General features: G+C 47.4%; 3 protein-coding genes and 1 long non-coding RNA gene across 8 annotated transcripts in view; 3 read left to right on the forward strand and 1 right to left on the reverse strand.

The window, feature by feature from the left end:
• SEC24C (SEC24 homolog C, COPII coat complex component) overlaps nucleotides 1-6,541 on the forward strand; it is a 27,580-nt gene extending 21,039 nt beyond the window's left edge. For 2 of the 4 annotated variants that reach the window (XM_081074006.1, XM_081074007.1), the window contains 15 exons: nucleotides 456-594; nucleotides 796-911; nucleotides 1,090-1,214; nucleotides 1,359-1,550; nucleotides 1,756-1,849; nucleotides 2,062-2,178; nucleotides 2,516-2,686; nucleotides 3,169-3,265; nucleotides 3,368-3,513; nucleotides 3,724-3,862; nucleotides 4,007-4,125; nucleotides 4,221-4,400; nucleotides 4,632-4,823; nucleotides 5,057-5,146; nucleotides 5,295-6,541. In XM_081074006.1, the coding sequence (XP_080930132.1) occupies nucleotides 456-594; nucleotides 796-911; nucleotides 1,090-1,214; nucleotides 1,359-1,550; nucleotides 1,756-1,849; nucleotides 2,062-2,178; nucleotides 2,516-2,686; nucleotides 3,169-3,265; nucleotides 3,368-3,513; nucleotides 3,724-3,862; nucleotides 4,007-4,125; nucleotides 4,221-4,400; nucleotides 4,632-4,823; nucleotides 5,057-5,146; nucleotides 5,295-5,435 (2,058 nt within the window). In that variant the 3' untranslated portion in view covers nucleotides 5,436-6,541. Of the gene's footprint in view, nucleotides 1-455; nucleotides 595-795; nucleotides 912-1,089; nucleotides 1,215-1,358; nucleotides 1,551-1,755; nucleotides 1,850-2,061; nucleotides 2,179-2,515; nucleotides 2,687-3,168; nucleotides 3,514-3,723; nucleotides 3,863-4,006; nucleotides 4,126-4,220; nucleotides 4,401-4,631; nucleotides 4,824-5,056; nucleotides 5,147-5,294 lie in introns of all 4 variants that reach the window. The other 2 variants (XM_081074004.1, XM_081074005.1) reach the window with 1 other exon arrangement.
• On the reverse strand, nucleotides 2,682-7,568 carry LOC308507932. Its single transcript, XR_013994969.1, has 3 exons — nucleotides 6,973-7,568; nucleotides 4,260-4,433; nucleotides 2,682-3,272 (listed from the first exon to the last, which is right to left on the reverse strand). It is a non-coding gene; the product is annotated as an uncharacterized lncRNA (long non-coding RNA).
• FUT11 (fucosyltransferase 11) lies at nucleotides 6,657-13,015 on the forward strand. Of its 2 annotated transcripts, XR_013994968.1 has the most exons (4): nucleotides 6,657-7,454; nucleotides 7,580-8,205; nucleotides 9,546-10,540; nucleotides 11,885-13,015. XR_013994968.1 is itself a non-coding variant. In XM_081074008.1 (3 exons), exons 1-3 carry the CDS (start codon nucleotides 6,747-6,749, stop codon nucleotides 9,691-9,693), a joined length of 1,482 nt encoding a protein of 493 aa, XP_080930134.1. In that variant the 5' UTR covers nucleotides 6,657-6,746; the 3' UTR covers nucleotides 9,694-13,015. The 2 variants fall into 2 exon arrangements, 1 of the variants encoding a protein (XP_080930134.1); XM_081074008.1 differs by having other exon boundaries at nucleotides 9,546-13,015.
• Nucleotides 13,016-14,851: 1,836 nt separating this feature from the next.
• On the forward strand, nucleotides 14,852-17,430 carry CHCHD1 (coiled-coil-helix-coiled-coil-helix domain containing 1). Its single transcript, XM_081074009.1, has 3 exons — nucleotides 14,852-15,096; nucleotides 15,228-15,346; nucleotides 15,936-17,430. Exons 1-3 carry the CDS (start codon nucleotides 14,973-14,975, stop codon nucleotides 16,038-16,040), a joined length of 348 nt encoding a protein of 115 aa, XP_080930135.1. The 5' UTR covers nucleotides 14,852-14,972; the 3' UTR covers nucleotides 16,041-17,430.
• The last annotated feature ends 356 nt before the right edge of the window (nucleotides 17,431-17,786 follow it).

Below are 17,786 nucleotides of genomic sequence, written 5' to 3' on the forward strand. Positions count from 1 at the left end.
TGCCTGGGGCATCAGTAGGTGTCATAGAAACCCAGGGATGGGGAGGACAAGTATAGATACTTGGTTGGGGAAGGAAACAGCAGTCAAGATTCCTAGGGACAAGAGTGAAGAGGACTGAAGATAGGGCCGGAAACGAGAATCCTAGGTAATTTTGGGCTTTCTCATATACCCATGGCAGCCCCTGGCTTGGTAGAGTCAATTCACAGTCCCTTTTCTTCTTCAAGAAGTGGAATTCTGATGGGGAGTGGGAGAGGAAGCTACAGAATTTAGACTCTTAGGGATATGCCTGTAACCAGTATGCACATAATTTGTTTTTATTCCCCTTCAATGGACTCCCTCCCCAGGCAAAGTATCTGAGCCATGGCTTCTTCCTCCAGGTTGTTCCTCATCTATTGTCATGTCTTAACCCACTGTGGCTTCCCTCTATGTCTGAGCCCCTCCCCTCTGCTCCTTAGGCTTTACCATATGTCGTTGACCATGGGGAATCTGGCCCTTTGCGCTGCAATCGCTGCAAAGCGTACATGTGCCCTTTCATGCAGTTCATTGAAGGAGGGAGGCGCTTCCAGTGCTGCTTTTGCAGCTGTATCAATGATGGTATGTTCACAATGGCTGGGACTGGGGGACATCTGATTGTATCCTCAGTGCTCTTTCTAGTTAGATAGGTGAGGGTTCATTATCTAGGAACTGGTGACATAGGGCATATATGGGGATGTGGGGCCGTAGAGTGAGCTCAGCCAGGGCCAGACTAAGATTGAGAGTGGGCCTTTGAGTAACACTCTGCCGTACTCCCCACAGTTCCCCCCCAGTATTTTCAACATCTGGATCATACCGGCAAACGTGTGGATGCTTATGACCGTCCTGAGCTATCCCTGGGCTCTTATGAATTCTTGGCCACTGTAGATTACTGCAAGGTGAGGGAAGGTAGCCTGGGGAGGAGCAGTGGGTGGAGGACAATGAGACAGCTAAGAATTGCTGTGATCATTTCCCTCACCCCTTTGTTGTCCCCTTTGATGTTGACTTCTTTCTAATTACCTGGCCTACTTACCAATACCCTTCCCCCCCTCCCCCCCACGTTTCCTTCCTTTGCAGAACAATAAGTTCCCTAGCCCTCCTGCCTTCATCTTCATGATTGACGTCTCCTACAATGCCATCAGGAGTGGACTTGTTAGGCTCCTCTGTGAGGAGCTCAAATCACTGTTAGACTTTCTGCCTAGGTGAGAGTTAGGGAGCTGAGGTGCTTCCTTTGCACGCGAGGGGTGGTGGTGGTGTCTGGGTGGACTCAGCAGATGGAGCCTGATGTCATGAAGCTGAGTGGTGGAGAAGGTGGCAGGTCTGAGTAACAGTGTCACTTTCTACAGGGAGGGCGGGGCAGAAGAGTCAGCAATCCGCGTTGGCTTTGTCACCTATAATAAGGTGCTCCACTTCTACAATGTGAAGAGCTCACTGGCCCAGCCACAGATGATGGTTGTATCTGATGTGGCTGACATGTTTGTGCCACTGCTGGATGGTTTCCTGGTCAATGTCAGTGAGTCTCGGGCAGTCATCACCAGGTAAGAGCCAGATTGTGGGGTGAAGCGGGGCGTGGGGCGGGTGGGTACAACCACAGAAAGCCAGAGGGTTGAGCAGAGGGCTCAGCAGAGGACAGGGGCTGTGCCTCAGGAGTTTTCAGTCTGAGGTCAGCTGACTCTTCAGGGAACTAAGGACTCTGGAATCTGGATAGCAATTTTGATTGCCTCCTATCACCTATCTCTTCAGCTTATTGGATCAGATTCCAGAAATGTTTGCCGACACAAGAGAGACAGAGACAGTATTTGCCCCAGTTATCCAGGCTGGAATGGAGGCGCTAAAGGTAAGGCTAGCATCCTCAGCAACCTCCTTTGCCTAACCTTCCTCTGACCATCTTGCCCTCTGGGATACAACCCGTTTCTTCGGTTATTGATGACTGTCCAGTGAGTCGCCTGTCTGACATAGTTGGCACTAAATAAATGACAAGGGAGGGGATGAATGAATAATGGATGAATAAAGGAAAGAATGAACAAATAGTCCTCTCTTCTTTCCTAGGCTGCCGAGTGTGCAGGGAAGCTGTTTGTGTTCCACACCTCGCTGCCCATTGCAGAGGCCCCAGGGAAACTGAAGAACAGGGATGACAGGAAGCTGATCAACACGGACAAGGAGAAGGTGGGGGGTTGGGAGAGTGGGGAGAGGACTTTCCATTAGAGGAAGGTGGTGACTCTTCCCAATGCAATACAGTACTCTTAATTTTCTTGAGGGGGACCGGAATAGACACTCTACCCTTTTACATGTCACATCCGTGACTACCAGCCTTCTCCACCGCTCCCCACCTCTCTACCCCATCTCATCCCAAAGCCCTTGGTTTTTTTTTAATAGAATGTTTTACTATAACAAACTCCTGTGAGGTGATCTGAAGTCTTACATGTCTTTGAATATCCCACACGACATATACAACATAGGGTGGAGCTAAGATATTTGAACATTGTCCTCTGTTCCTCCCCAGACTCTGTTCCAGCCTCAGACAGGTGCCTATCAGAGCCTGGCCAAAGATTGTGTGGCCCAAGGTTGCTGTGTCGACCTTTTCCTCTTCCCTAACCAGTATGTGGATGTGGCCACGCTCTCTGTTGTACCCCAGCTCACTGGTGGCTCTGTCTACAAATATACTTGCTTTCAGGTACGGCATGGGACTCTGGGTGGCAAATGGGAGCAGGACTGGGAATGTCTGTCTATATGTGGAGTGGCTCTTTAGTTGCTGACTCATTAACAGGAATAGTGTTCGAGGAAAAGACCACATAGTGTAAAGAAGGGAGCCGTGAGTGTAGCGGTTAGGAGCATGGAGTTTAGAATCAGTCCTTGGTTGGCTGATATTCTGGCCCTACCACTTACTAGCTACATGACCCTGGGGAAATGACTATCGTCTCTTTGTTTCTTCATCTGTAAAATGGAATTTTAATACTTATTCCTTAGTATTCGTCATCAGAATTAAGTAATTACATGTATTTGATGTGGTACCTAGAAGTGCTTAAGAGCGATCATTATCATCTTCACTGTTATTGTTATTATAGTTCAGCAGCTTGTAGAGTGGAGGGGGGACAGCGAGATTATCTACAGGCGGTTATGTATTCGGTGATGTGACTCTGGGCTTGGGGGCTACAGGTGGAGAATGACCAGGAACGCTTCCTGAGTGACTTGCGTCGGGATGTACAGAAGGTTGTTGGCTTTGATGCTGTGATGCGGGTCCGGACGAGTACGGGTCAGTCCTGGTTGGAGAAGAGCAGGTGGGGGGATAAATTGGGGAGGGAGGCAAGTGGCACCTGTCGTACCTTTAGCCCTGACCCTGTCCATGTGGCCTCAGGTATCCGTGCTATAGATTTCTTTGGGGCTTTCTACATGAGCAACACAACAGACGTGGAGCTTGCCGGGCTGGATGGGGACAAGACAGTGACTGTGGAGTTCAAGCACGATGATCGGCTCAATGAAGAGAGTGGAGCCCTCCTGCAGGTGGCAGGCGGGAGGCAGGGGCTGGGGAGGCAGTGTCATTTCACTGGATATGAATAGGCTGCAGAGAAGAGGGTGAGGGGTGGGTAGAGAGGACTAGAAGAGTCTGGGGAAGGGATGGCCCACATCTTTCCTCCAGTTTAATAATATAGCAAAGGGGCAGTTTTTCAGAGGTGAAACCTCTGTGAACACCCCCTTCCTCCCTTCCCCTAGTGTGCCCTGCTCTACACCAGCTGTGCAGGGCAGCGACGGCTCCGCATTCACAACCTGGCCCTGAACTGCTGCACCCAGCTAGCTGATCTGTATCGGAACTGTGAGACTGACACACTCATCAACTACATGGCCAAGTTTGGTGAGGGCAGAGGCAGGGCAGGGTGGCACTGGGGCTGAGGAAGGTGATGGTCAATAACTGAGCATTCCTGGTAGGTGTGGGGGGGGGGGGAAGACACGTGATGGGGTGGCTGACCAGTGACTGCTATCTCCCTTTCCCATCCAGCATACCGGGGGGTCCTGAACAGCCCTGTGAAGAGTGTTCGTGACACTCTGATCACTCAGTGTGCCCAGATCCTGGCCTGTTATAGAAAGAACTGTGCCAGCCCCTCCTCTGCAGGACAGGTGAGGCAAGCATGTTGGTGGAGTTGTTGGGATGAATATTGGCATTGGGAAGGATTTCTCGTGACCACTGACTTTATCTTGATCACACCCCTCAGTTGATCCTTCCTGAGTGCATGAAGCTACTCCCAGTTTACCTGAACTGTGTGTTGAAGAGTGATGTCCTGCAGCCTGGAGCTGAAGTCACTACTGATGACCGTGCCTATGTCCGACAGCTGGTTACCTCCATGGACGTGGCTGAGACCAATGTCTTCTTCTATCCTCGGCTCCTACCGTTGGTACAACTGAGGGCTGGAGTGTGAGACCTTGCACTGAGAAAGGGGCATCATAGAAAGAGGAAGGATTAATATTCTCTGTGTCTGACACTAAAGAATTTGGTTTTACGTACATTATCTGATGTCATTTTCAGAGTTAGGGAGGGACTTAGCTTTCTGGAATTTGGTGTGCATGGGGCGGGACAAACATGTTTCATGGTCCTCAGTAACATTTTCCCCTTTCCTTTTACCTAGACAAAGTCTCCCATTGAGAGTACCACTGAACCACCAGCTGTTCGAGCATCTGAGGAGCGTCTAAGCAACGGGGATATATATTTGCTGGAGAATGGGCTCAACCTCTTCCTCTGGGTGGGAGCAAGTGTCCAACAGGGTGTTGTCCAGAGCCTCTTCAACGTCTCTTCCTTCAGTCAGATCCCCAGTGGCTTGGTGAGAGCAGGGCGTCAAGAATATGGGTGTGGAAATGCACTTTGTGATATGAGTAAGAACCAATAGTTAGTGTGCTAGTCCCCTTAAATAGCAGGGACCACTCGGAGGGCAGTGAGGGTGCTGTCATTCTTCCCAGGCCTCCTTGTTTCAGATGATGCATAAATCTGTGCTGCCCCATGTTGACTGGACTCAGAGTACCTTACCGTTAAGGATAAATGAATTTTGTGTTCCAGAGTATTCTGCCAGTTCTGGATAATCCACTGTCCAAGAAGGTGCGAGGCCTCATCGATAGCTTAAGGGCCCAGAGATCGCGGTACATGAAGGTAACACTGATCTGAACCTTGGGGTTCTTACCTTGTCAAACCCTCACCAGGAAGGGGGTGGGGAGTGAGTAAATGACTGGATAATGGGATTTCAGGGCATGGTTAATTCCCATTGGCTCTGCCTCATGACCCTATGTTCTGGCCATAGCTTATCGTGGTGAAACAGGAGGACAAGCTGGAGATGCTGTTCAAGCACTTCCTGGTGGAAGATAAGAGCCTGAATGGAGGAGCATCCTATGTGGACTTTCTCTGTCATATGCACAAGGAGATTCGGCAGCTACTGAGCTAGAGGAAGTGGGTGAATGGCACAGAGTCCCAGGCCAGCTTCCAGAAAGTACCCCAGAGTGGCAGAGAAATCGGGACAATTCCATATATTATAAGTCATGTAAGCTGACCTCAGTCTCTTTGTGGGGAGGGGAAGGTAAAGGAGACACCTTCTTTCTGGGCTCAAGTATCCTACCACTCTGTCATGTCCTGCTGATGGAAGGTGTCCCTATCCCCTCACTTTACCCTCCTTTTCCTGCTAATCCTGTCGTAATGAATGTAGTTTCTCAGTTCACTGTATATGATTTGGTATTGGGGAATTTGGAAGCACCCAGACCCTGGCAATATTATGTGTCCCTTTGGACCAACCTCCAAGAAGAGAGGGGCAGGCAGGAATGAATGAGGATCCCAGGATTACTATGAGGGGAGAGGCTAATTCAGCTCAGTGTCATCAACAACTTCCTATATTAGGGATAAAACATACAGGTGCACAAGAGCTGGGGTATAGACCACAGGTAGTGGAGAGAAAAGTGGTCGATCCTTCTTGGCCTGGAAGTCAGCAGCCAAGTCAGAGTTACTGAGGTGGTTGATTAGCTTTCTTCCTCTGCTTCCATTACTCTTTCTCTCTCCTGCAATGATTGATGATCACTCCGTGGATAAAGGCACACTGTCAGAGGTGAATGAGCCTGGGAAATGAGTTGCAAAGTATAGTAGTATCTGGAGCGGTACCAGCCTCTTTTCCAGCTGGAGAGGCCCCAAAACTGGATGGTTCTGTAGGGAGCCTGGTCATCAACTTGCAATACCTCACAGAGCCAGCCCACATCCCACTCTGAGCTCCCACTGGAAACACCGCTGCTCCAAGCTGGGGGTTGTTGGGGAGAGAGGCAGAGGTGGCCGGAGCTCTGTTCTCTCCTGCTGGGACACCACTCAGGCTTTGGTTCTGACAGAGTGGCTGACAGTTATCTTCCAACCCGAACTGGCTGGAGCAGGACAAGGGCTAGGCTTGATGGTGGGCAGACTTGCCTGCTCCCAGCCTGGGATGCCCCTGCTCTGGACCTGTCACTTCTCTTCATTGGTTTATTTTTCAATGCATCTTTAATTTGTAAAGAAATAAAATAAATTAAGATGTAACCAGTAGCCTCATTTTTACCGGTGACGTATCCCTTTCCCTCCAGCCTTTCCCGCCCTGTGTAACAGCTCCCGGGAAGTGGCCGGCGGAGTGCAGCTGCGCATGCGCCGTATGGCCCGGTGGCGTAGCGTTGGGACTCGGTCCGTCGCGGTTCAACGCGGGGCGGGGTCTGGCGCTGTAGGAGGGGGGCTGGCTGCCAGAGCGGAGATGGCGGCTGGCCGTACCGGCTGTGTGCTTGCCGCCCTGGGAGTGCTTAGTGTCTGTGCGGCCAACGGCTCTGGGCTCGTGGCAGAGGGGGCGACCGGTGGGGAGGCGGAGTGGGCGGAGCCGTGGGATGGTGCGGTTTTCCGGCCGCCCTCAGCGCTGGGCGCGGTGGGGGTGGCGCGCAGTCCGGGAACCCAGCGTCTAGAGACGGAGGAAGCGGTGGACTTACCGGTGTTGCTGTGGTGGAGCCCAGGGCTGTTTCCCCACTTCCCGGGTGACTCGGAACGCATCGAGTGCGCGCGCGGCGCGTGCGTGGCGTCCCGGGACCGACGGGTGCGGGGAGACTTGCGCACGCGCGCTCTGCTCTTCTACGGCACCGACTTTCGAGCGGCTGAGGCGCCGCTGCCGCGCCTGGCGCACCAGAGCTGGGCGCTTCTGCACGAGGAGTCGCCCCTCAACAACTTCCTGCTGAGCCATGGTCCGGGCATCCGCCTCTTCAATCTTACCGCGACATTTAGTCGCCACTCGGACTACCCACTGCCGCTGCAGTGGCTGCCGGGGACTGCCTACCTACGTCGCCCCGCGCCTCCGCTCCAGGAACGCGCAGAGTGGCGCCGCCGCGGGTATGCGCCGCTGCTGTACCTGCAGTCCCACTGCGACGTGCCTGCGGACCGGGACCGCTACGTGCGCGAGCTCATGCGCCACATCCCGGTGGGTGCGGGCGTGGCGGGCGGGGCTGGGACGGGACGGGACGGGCGCGCCGGGCGGAGGCCAGGACCTCGGTGTCCAGGCCGGCGTGCTGCGCTCTCTTGACGGCTGTGCTCTGCCCCGCTCAGGTGGACTCCTACGGGAAATGCCTGCAGAACCGGGAGCTGCCCACTCCGCGGCTACAGGACACAGCCACAGCCACCACCGAGGATCCCGAGCTCTTGACCTTCTTGTCCCGCTATAAGTTCCACTTGGCCCTCGAAAATGCCATCTGTGACGACTACATGACAGAGAAACTGTGGCGCCCCATGCATCTCGGTGCCGTGCCTGTGTACCGTGGCTCTCCCTCTGTGAGGGACTGGATGCCTAACAATCACTCCATCGTCCTCATTGATGACTTTGAGTCACCTCAGAAGCTGGCAGAGTTTATTGACTTTCTGGACAAGAATGATGAGGAATATATGAAATACCTGGCATACAAGCAACCTGGCGGCATCACCAACCAGTTCCTTCTGGATAGTTTGAAGCATCGGGAGTGGGGAGTGAATGATCCTTTACTGCCTAACTACCTCAGTGGCTTCGAGTGTTTTGTCTGTGACCATGAACTGGCTCGGCTTGATGCCGAGAGAGCCCATGCAGCCTCTCCCGGGGACGTCCCTGTCCCTGAGCCTCACATTGCCCAGCCGTCACACATGGACTGCCCAGTGCCAGCACCTGGCTTTGGCAGTGTGGACGAGATTCCTGAGAATGACCGGTAAGGGTAGCTGGGGTCCCTTGCAGCCATCAGATTAAATGATCTAGTTTCTTACAGTGGACAATGAATTAGCACTAGGTGCTGATGGGATGCCGTATAAGGATATTATGACATAGGCTTACTCTGCCTCTAAGGTGTCAAGGGTCTAGTCGGGGAAATAAGACAAACTGAAAAAGCTCAGTAAAGATGTGAAATATAATTCTAGGCAACCACATATGAAAATCAGCTTATGTGCACAGTGTTTGCAATAGTAACTCAAAAAGGGTTTCAACCAAAGCAGAGTCTGTTTAGGGAAGTGAGGAGGGAGAGACAAAGTTGGGCAGTAAAGTCCGACCAGTCTCTACGCAGTCTGAATACTGGGCTCAGGAGGTGGACCGTCTTGAAAACCAGCTCAGCTATTTCTTGAGTACCTTGTATATGGTGGGGGTGGGAATGAGGAGCACAAAGAGAGTCTTTTGAGAGAGGTTTATCTGCAATAGTCAGGGTTTACACCTGTTAGCCTGGTATAATAGCACCTCCTTTCACTCTTAGAAGTGCCTTGATTTGGATGATAAATTTTATGTTCACCCTAGACAGAGGAAATACTTTCAAAACAATGGTGGGCAGTGTGTATTAGAAGGGAAGGAGGCCACTGCAGTAGATGACAGAATGTGGTAGCGCTGGGAAGTGGGGTGGGAAATTGTTAGTCACTTGCAGTAAACCACACTTGTTGGGAGAGGCAATAAAAGATGATGAATCTTAAAGAGGCTGCTAGAATGGCCTGCAGAGACAGACTTGGACGGTGGATGGCAGCAGAGGGCTGTTTACATACTGTTGACACAGTTTGGTCCTGGGAATGGAGTCCTCCATCCAGAAATTTTTATCTAGTTTATGTTGAACAAAATGATTTACTAGAGGAAAAATGTAAAACAATGTAAACATTTAAAAAAAATCAGATTATGTCTTAATCTAGACATTGGATGCCGCTGCACCTTTATTTTGATTATTTAAATTGAGGTGCAACTTAAAGGGTAGCCATCTAAATATGCTTCCTTGCTTTCCTTAGGGAGACAACTGATTCCCTCATCTGGCCCCTGCCTTGCCTGCCTCTGAACTCCCTCCACACTTGGGAACCAGGAGCCGGCAAGTCAGGAAGTGTAACTCATTGATAGGGCTGTGTGATATTTTTGTGTTTGTGGCTTACTGCCTATCACCTGGACTAGTACTGGAGTTACTTTACATTTCCTTCTCTTTGAAGTAGAGCCCATGCTAGCCACAGATCACTGTATCTGTGATTTAGAGAAAAGCAGGACTCACAGCTGTGCTGTTTCCATAATCCAACCCCCATTTTGATATTCCAGCTGGAAGGAGATGTGGCTGCAAGATTATTGGCAAGGTCTGGACCAGGGGGAAGCTCTCACTGCCATGATCCACAACAATGAGACACAGCAGAAGAAATTTTGGGATTACCTATATGAGATCTTCATGAAAAGGAACCAAAATCTCTAATTACCCTCGTGAGAGCCTTTAACTTGGTAGAGCTGTGGAGATGGAAGTCCTTATTCTACCGCGGGACTGCAGAAACCTTTAATGAACAGTGTTTTATCATGAATTCAAAGAATTCCAGTTGTATCCACTGATATTGTATCCTTATGCTATGTAGCCAGGGTTTCAGCCTGTGGTAATAGGGCCTCTCCTCAAGGAGAGAGGAAGGCATCCAGCTCTTGGTTTAGTGGCAAACAAAAGCCTGAAATACCCATTTGATTCAAGGTGCTGATCTGACAGAATATTTTAAGAATTGCTTATTTCTCTAGCCATTTCATCCCCTCAATTATGATTGGAACAACACCTTAGTACTTGGCTACAACTGAGGTAAGACAGACCAGGTTTAGGATCTGAAAACTCTGCTATTCCTCAAACCCCTCATTATTCAGTACCTTTCCCAATCTCTTTTCTGCATCTTCTGCTTTATAAACTAGTGGTGAAGCAAAACTCCTGGTGGGTTATATTCTGGTTCTCTGGGGTTGTATTTTTTTTATATCGATTACCTTCCCTTTCCTGTCAAACTTTATTTTAAATGGATTTTTCTTTCCTAGTTTCCCACAATTTCTGATGAAGATGCAACAGCCTTGCCACCACTGCCACATTCATTCTCCCCTTGTACTAAACTGGCTATGGATTTGACAGCTTTTCTTACTGCTGGTTTGCTTCTTATCTAAAGCATATCAGGAATTCCTTCTCACCTCACAAACAGGATTGAGTGGTGAATATATGCCATGTCAATGTAATGAACTGTACTGCTCTATTTTAGGTTAGAGATGAGGACTAAGGCTGGCAATGATGGCAGAAAAAAAAAGTATGTGTGTATATACACACACACACACACACACACACACACACGGGGTGACAATTAAGTTCGCGAACTTGTTGCAACGCTATTGCTAACCTTTTTTGATATCAGAGGGATTATTCATTATGAATTTGAACCAACTGGATAAATAGTTAATCAAGTTTACTATTGAAGTATTGAAAAGGCTGCGTGAAAAAGTTAGACGACCTGAACTTTTCACCAACAATTCATGGCTCTTGCATCACGACAATGCACCAGCTCACACAGCACTGTCTGTGAGGGAGTTTTTAGCCAGTAAACAAATAACTGTATTGCAACACCCTCCCTACTCACCTGATCTGGTCCCCAATGACTTCTTTATTTACCTGAACAAAGATAAAGCAAATATTGAAAGGAAGACATTTTGATGACATTCAGGACATCAAGGTTAATATGACGACAGCTCTAATGGCCATTCCAGAAAAAGAGTTCCAAAATTGCTTAGAAGGATGGACTAGGCACTGGCGTCAGTGCATAGCTTCCCAAGGGAAGTACTTCGAAGGTGACTGTAGTGATATTCAGCAGTGAGGTATGTAGCACTTTTTCTAGGATGAGTTCACGAACTCAATTGTCAGACCTCATACACGCACACACATATACCGGGGTGCCAAAAATATGTATACACGACTTGTATTCATCTTTTGTTATTGGTATATATAGAGTATTACAGTTTTAATAGTTTTTTCCTTTCTTGTCTATACATTTTTTGGCTATAGATTATATATATATATATAAACTTTGACATGTTAAAATAGGCCAGTGTGAATCAAAGTAAAAATTTTTATACATCTGTTCTTTTCTGTCTAGTGAACTCTTCCCTCTATTTTATTATTATTAATATTATATGTTACAAAAGTTTCATTTCCCCCAGAGTCATGAAAATTATGGTGGAAAAAACAACCCAGCAAAATAGTTCTAGTAATTATCTCATATTCTTGTAGCACTTTTCACTTTAAGAGGGATGAATACTCTAACTTCATTCACTCTGTTACTGATATCCTTTTATACAACTTTATAGTACTTACTGAGCCTACATTTGAATGGAGCCCACCCAAGGCCCTAAACTCAAGGGGATGAGAGGTGAGAAGAGATTTAAGTCACCACAAGTAGCTGGCTAAGTAAAAAGCTGTTAGATTTGGGATGTAGCCAAACCCTCCTATTGCTGTGGTTTGAACATACAGCTTAATGGGCAGGGAGACAGGGAAGAATACTTTGGCCCATAGCTACCCTGGCTGTAATGTGTAATGCTGTATTAATGAATTATCACCAGAGAAGTTCCATGGCTTATTAGTATATCTGGTGGTAAATTAGTGTGTGTGTGTGTGTGTGTGTGTGTATACAAAGTTACCATCAGATATACAGATGCCTCAACAACTAGGGTCCCACACTTAATATGACGTTTAAGGATGTGGCCAAGGAAAACTCTATAACTTAGGCTGTATTAGCCTGGCAGGGTGGTTCTTTTTTCATGTTACTCTTTAATAAAAAAGTGCCCTTCATAACATCATGGAAAGTTTGCTTTAACTTATTTGGGCTTTTGCAGAAAAGAAAAAGGTAAAGACAGACCTTCAAAAATACTTAATGTTAAAAGTTGATACAGTAGGAACCCATGAAAGAAGTCAAATTCAGGATTCTTGATTTCTAAGCTTGCAATCTGTTTAAATGTAAATGCTGATTTATAGTGCAAGATACTAGTGCTCAAGTGCAAACTAAGGTTAGGACTCAAATTTCATTATATGCAACAAAAAAAGGCGTAAGTCATGGTTACGCAAAGTAGAATCATCCTTACTTCTGTCTAATTACACCAGTTCACACTGGCATTCCTTTAGCACTTTTATGTACAAAGTGGACCAGTTTACGAATGATTGTGGCTGGAGTCTCATGCCTGCTTTATGGTCAGTACTTCCCAGACTTTTTCCTTTATTCCTATTGCCATAAAAGTATTCACAAAAGATCAAGGTAAACCAGATGCTACATTTCCATAAGGAAGAGCAGAACCAGGAATAGCCATGTGGCACTTACCAACTTAAGGCTTCACTTTCCCTATGAAGAAAGCAAGCAATGTGACTTTTCTCTGGTTTGGAGCCCAGCCTGCTCTGTATACAGCAGCAGGCTTGGGGTTATCGGTGGTAGGAGTTTTATTTGTGCTGCTGGCAAGGGGGTGGAGAATGGGGCTAATGCCTTTATTACCCTGTTTCCCCGAAAATAAGACCTAGCTGGACAATCAGCTCTAATGAGTCTTTTGGAGCAAAAATTAAGACCTGGTTTTACATTCCAGTCTTATGTAAGACCGGGTCTTATATTAATTTTTGCTCCAAGACGCATCAGAGCTGATTGTGCAGCTAGGTCTTATTTTCAGGGAAACACGGTACTCCAAATGTTGCTGTTTTCTATTATCTCAGGTTTCCTTTTGTATAATAAATGGCTTATATTTTAACAGTGTCTCATGCTTGGTTACATTTCTGGGGTGAGCATGATAAAGTTGGATACTTGCAAAAAGATTTGGAACACTGTTCATTTAACATTTATTGACACTATTCCAAGCACTGGGAAGTCAATGAACAAAGCAGACAAGGTCCCTTCTCATGGTGCTTACATTTGAAATACGTGTTGGTGGTAAGGCCGTAAACAAACAATAAATGAACAAGATAACTCAGACTGATAGGTGCTATGAAGAAAATAAAACAGGTTGTGGTGGTGGGGTAAGGCCTCTCTGACACGAACTGAAACTCAGTAAGAAAAAGAACCAGTCATGCAGAAATAAATGGGGAAGATTACAAACAGCTGGGCTAAATGATTAGCACACTAAATTTACACAACCACATAAATATTGGTCCTCCAAAATAGTCACCTTGTGAACTACAAGATTGTTCAAGTTGTTTCATTACCAGAAACATTTCTTGGGGCTCATTTGTAAATGCTTTGAGAATCCGTGGCACATCTTTGGACTGAGTTTTATAAACAGTTAAGTCACTTAGAATCAAGTCTGATGAAGCCAGGCACCACAACTGAAGGGCCAAGTCTTGCAGTCGCACAACAGCCTAGCCAACTGTCCCTCCGTGTCTTTCCTTAAGGAAAGAAGAGTTTGTGAGATTGTGCCTTTCTGGGACTCTGTTCCATCCTTGTGTTTACACCTTATGTCTCTCTGTCTGATCCCCAAAAGATGGTTTGCAGCCAAAGATGGGTAAGATATCTCACGGGAGATACAACCTAAGCCAGGCGGAACCGACTGGGGACCCCTACTGAGCTACCTTAAAAGAATAAGGGAAGGGGCCTTGCCTCCCCTTCCCCCTGCCTGGGAAAGTCTGTTATGGGCCCTGGCTTTTCCCTTGCAGCTGTTTGTGAGAGAAGTCATGAGGACAACAAAGATCAGTTCTCTCTACTTATCTCTACGGAGCTGTTACAATACGAGAGACTTGACCCTGAGAACGTACAGACCTTAGGTAAGACATCATGGGAACTTGTGCTTCGGCTGTTCGAAGGTTAAAATAATTGGCGTGGGATGTTTCTATAACGTGATAAGTGAGTCTCACAAACCGTGCCAAAAACACTGCTACTCCCTTGTATACTTATCAATAAAAGCCTCCAGTCGGCTTTGTTCTGGGCTCCAGTCCCTGAGACTGAGAGACCCCTGGCCTTCGGAGAGATTTAACAGCATCAAGTCTCTGTTTCTTTCTTTCTTAAAAACTTAACCCAAACCGCCCCTTCTCGCCTCCTCACTGCCCTCCATGCGCGGGAGGCGACAAAGTCTATACATGGGAATGACACTAAGTATCTTTACAGGACTGGCAAGAGGATTAAGTAAAACAATGCTAAAGTGCTTCAACTTCACCCTATCCAATGAGATTACTAACAAGCAAACGTATCTCAGTAGTAGCAGTTGTTTAAATAAGTGAGCCTCATTTTTCTTTGCGGCTTTCGGGTGGTTCTAAAGGGAGTCAACACCAACGGTTATTGAAGGCTTATTAAAACATAGTTATCTTTCCCAACCTAACACCTTAAAGCCTCATATTTCGATTCGCTCCCACCCTCCCTGGCCTTGCCTACGTCAATCACTCTCTAATCCAGCAGGCTAGCACGATAAGTGAGCGTTTATTTATCGGGGCCCTTTCCTGCGTGTTCCCGGCACGGCACTGCCCCGAGACTTCAAGGCCCGGAACCCACAAAGGAGTGACCTAGGTCGGCGCACGAGCCCCACCGATTCTGCTAACCTACACGGTGGTCTGGACAGTCCCGTGTTGGAGACCAGCATCCCGGCGACCCGGCCAAGAAAAAAACGAGGTGCGCGCAAAGAAGCCGCCAAGCTTTCCGCCGGCGGCACGCCGAACCTCGTGGAGCTCGTAAGGGTCAAGCAGGGTCACGCACGCCGCCGCGGAGCCTGCCGGGAGCCCGGTGCGTAATGGCGACGCCCAGCCTGCGCGGCCGCCTAGCGCGACTTGGAAACCCGCGGAAGCCTATACTGAAGCCCAGCAAGCCCCTCATCCTAGCGAATCGCGTCGGAGAACGGCGCCGGGAGAAGGGCGGTGAGCAGTCGGAACCGAGGAGGCTCCAGAGCGGAAGCCGGGCGGGTGCAGGGGGTGCGAATGGGGGGGGGGGAGAGCTGGAAGATAAGGGTTGCCTTGTGACTGAGGGTCCCCTCGTTCTTCCCCTCCAGAGGCGACCTGCATCACGGAGATGTCGGTGATGATGGCTTGCTGGAAGCAGAATGAATTCCGCGACGAAGCGTGCAAAAAAGAGATCCAGGACTTCTTCGATTGTGCTTCGAAGGCCGAGGTGACGGAAGGCTCCTGGGGTGCCCTCTTGAGAGGAGAATAGGGGTGGGCGTGTTACAAGTAATGGCGTTTCCTGCCTCTTGCTCGATAATAAGGAAGTCCCTCTCGTTCTAAAAAGGCGAGGAAAAAGTTTGGGGAGCTCTTTCACACACACCCAAGTAGGAAAGGTTACGGTCATTAAGGATTGGGATCTTGAGCCTCAACTTTACCAGTGTAAAATGAGGTTAATGTTAACGCCTGTGTTACAGAATTTTGTGAGTGTGCAATGAGGGAATGAATGGGAAACCACTTCGTAAAATTTAAATTGCTGCTCAAACAGACATTATTCTTTGAAATGGACCTGAAGATAGTGACGGACAGATTGTTTGGTTTCTAGCCTTGGCCTAGTTGCTAGCTAGCATGGTAGTGTCATATTCTACAGTCATTTGTAGGTCCCTCGTCCCTTTTGTTGAAAGAGCGCTGAAAAGATGGCACACATTTCTCTAGGCTGGTTAGGATCTTAGTGTGCTTTGGAATGTTGTGAGAACTGCTGGCCTAGGTCAGGACAAATTTTAAGAGCTGTCATTTTTGTTTTTGTTCTCTGTTTTCAGGCAGCCCGAAAGATGAGATCAATCCAGGGAGAGTCTGGGCATTTACCCCCCAAGAAACTGAATATATTGTTACAGAGGTTTCCTAACAAACCTCATGTCAGCTGAAAATGGAGAAGCATTTTCAATGACTGGACTGTAGCTTCTGAGAACTATACTGAAGCGTTTTAGAGACGTTTGCCCCGCTGTGCTCTTACTTGAAGGATAAAAGGAGGCAAAACACTGTTTTCACCCGTTGGAGTTACTGTCTGGGTGGCAGTTATGCTTTATCTCGAAATAAAAGCCTCTGAAGAGAACTTGGCCTCTTGTTGTGGATTAGGTACGCCCTCCATACATGAATCCTGTATCCTCCCCTAAACTCTGGAAGTTCTTTGCGCTCTGATTTGCCTCAGGAGCCGGACAAAAACTTACGTCTTATCCTGCATTTGAAGTCCTTTAACACCATTTAGTGCCCTTGCCTTTGGATGCACTAAGGATGTTGAAGTCTGCCTGTATGCAAAGTTGGGTTTTTTTTTTTGGCCATCATTTGTAAGTATTTAGTGATTACCTACTTTGTGCATAGCCCCTGCAAGGTGCTCCCAGAATAATCAGAACTTCACAAACTCATCTAAAAAGTGATCCAAAGGTATTGCAGATCTGTTTTATTTGGCTCACACGGTTAAAATTTGTTTTTAAATTAGCTGATCACATTCAAAAATAGGAAAAATCCCATAAAAAATCCAAATTTTAGATTTTCTTTAAAAAAAAATCAAAAGATCTGGTAACCATATAGTTTCTTATTCCCACAACAATAATCAAGTAGAGCTGATTATTATTTGTCTGCATTCTCCAGGGATCTGGCCACTGGACTCTCCCAAATGGTGAAACTGAGACTTAATTGGCAATTACCTTCTTTGTGTGTTACCTGTCCTTGTCTCTCGTTAACATATCCACCCGGTGGATAACCATTTCTTTGTATCTTACAGCATTAAATGGACAACGGGATCAGTGGGGTTTTTCAAGCTCTAGTGCAATAATTATTAAGATAAAGAAGGGGTCTTGCCTCCCTGATCCACCACAGTTATCTTCCTATAGTCCTCATACCCCGTGGGTAGAGAACTGGGCCTGGTTCTGCGTGCTGAGGCTTTTAGCTATCAGTGCTTAGGCCCTTTGGACTGGACTTAGGAATTCTCAACCTAGGGTCTATAGACACCCAGTAAGAGACCTGTGAATATGGATGGGAAAAATTTTATCTTTAACCAACTGATTGAGCATTTCAGTTAGGACTGTGGGAAACAAACCACAATGTCGTTAGCGATACCTATATGAAATCACAGTGTTTTTGTATATTATAGTTTGTTACAATTTGTTACATCTTTATGTTATTGTGTCTTCCTGAACAGGTTAAAATTAGTATCATTTATACTCATCACTAGCTTATGGTAGTTGTAACACTTGCTGCTGGATGTTATTTAATGTGTAAATAAAGTATTACTGTTACAATTTGTTTTATTTTGATAATTGTGTTTCAACATCATTGTTTTCCTTTATAATTCTTGTATTTTATTTTGTGCATTTATAAACAATTCAAGAAAGGGGTCCAGGGACCTAACCAGGTTGCTGAAGGGTACCTGGCACACAAAAAGGTTAAGAACCCCTAGACTCCAAAGGCTCCACTGACAAACAGTACAACCATTTCCTGAAGTCAAACGCCTTCTTTTCCTGGTGCTTCCCCAATTAGAGTCCATGAAGTCTTCTAGACTACAGTTCCCAGAAGGGGAAGCGGCCCCTGGGCCTATCCGGACTTAGGACAATAACTCTATTCAATGATTCCCGTGGCGTTGCTTGACAGCCTACGACTCCCGGCGTGCCCGG

The sequence above is a fragment of the Rhinolophus hipposideros genome, assembly GCF_964194185.1.
Source record: "Rhinolophus hipposideros genome assembly, chromosome: 15".
NCBI classification, from domain to species: Eukaryota; Metazoa; Chordata; class Mammalia; order Chiroptera; family Rhinolophidae; genus Rhinolophus; species Rhinolophus hipposideros.

Coding starts and splice junctions, on each gene's coding strand:
- CHCHD1 (XM_081074009.1), top strand. CDS start 14,973: ATGGCGACGCCCAGCCTGCGCGGCCGCCTAGCGCGACTTGGAAACCCG. Junction 15,097..15,227: donor ACGGCGCCGGGAGAAGGGCG/GTGAGCAGTCGG, acceptor CTTCCCCTCCAG/AGGCGACCTGCATCACGGAG. Junction 15,347..15,935: donor ATTGTGCTTCGAAGGCCGAG/GTGACGGAAGGC, acceptor CTCTGTTTTCAG/GCAGCCCGAAAGATGAGATC.
- FUT11 (XM_081074008.1), top strand. CDS start 6,747: ATGGCGGCTGGCCGTACCGGCTGTGTGCTTGCCGCCCTGGGAGTGCTT. Junction 7,455..7,579: donor AGCTCATGCGCCACATCCCG/GTGGGTGCGGGC, acceptor TGCCCCGCTCAG/GTGGACTCCTACGGGAAATG. Junction 8,206..9,545: donor GAGATTCCTGAGAATGACCG/GTAAGGGTAGCT, acceptor TTGATATTCCAG/CTGGAAGGAGATGTGGCTGC.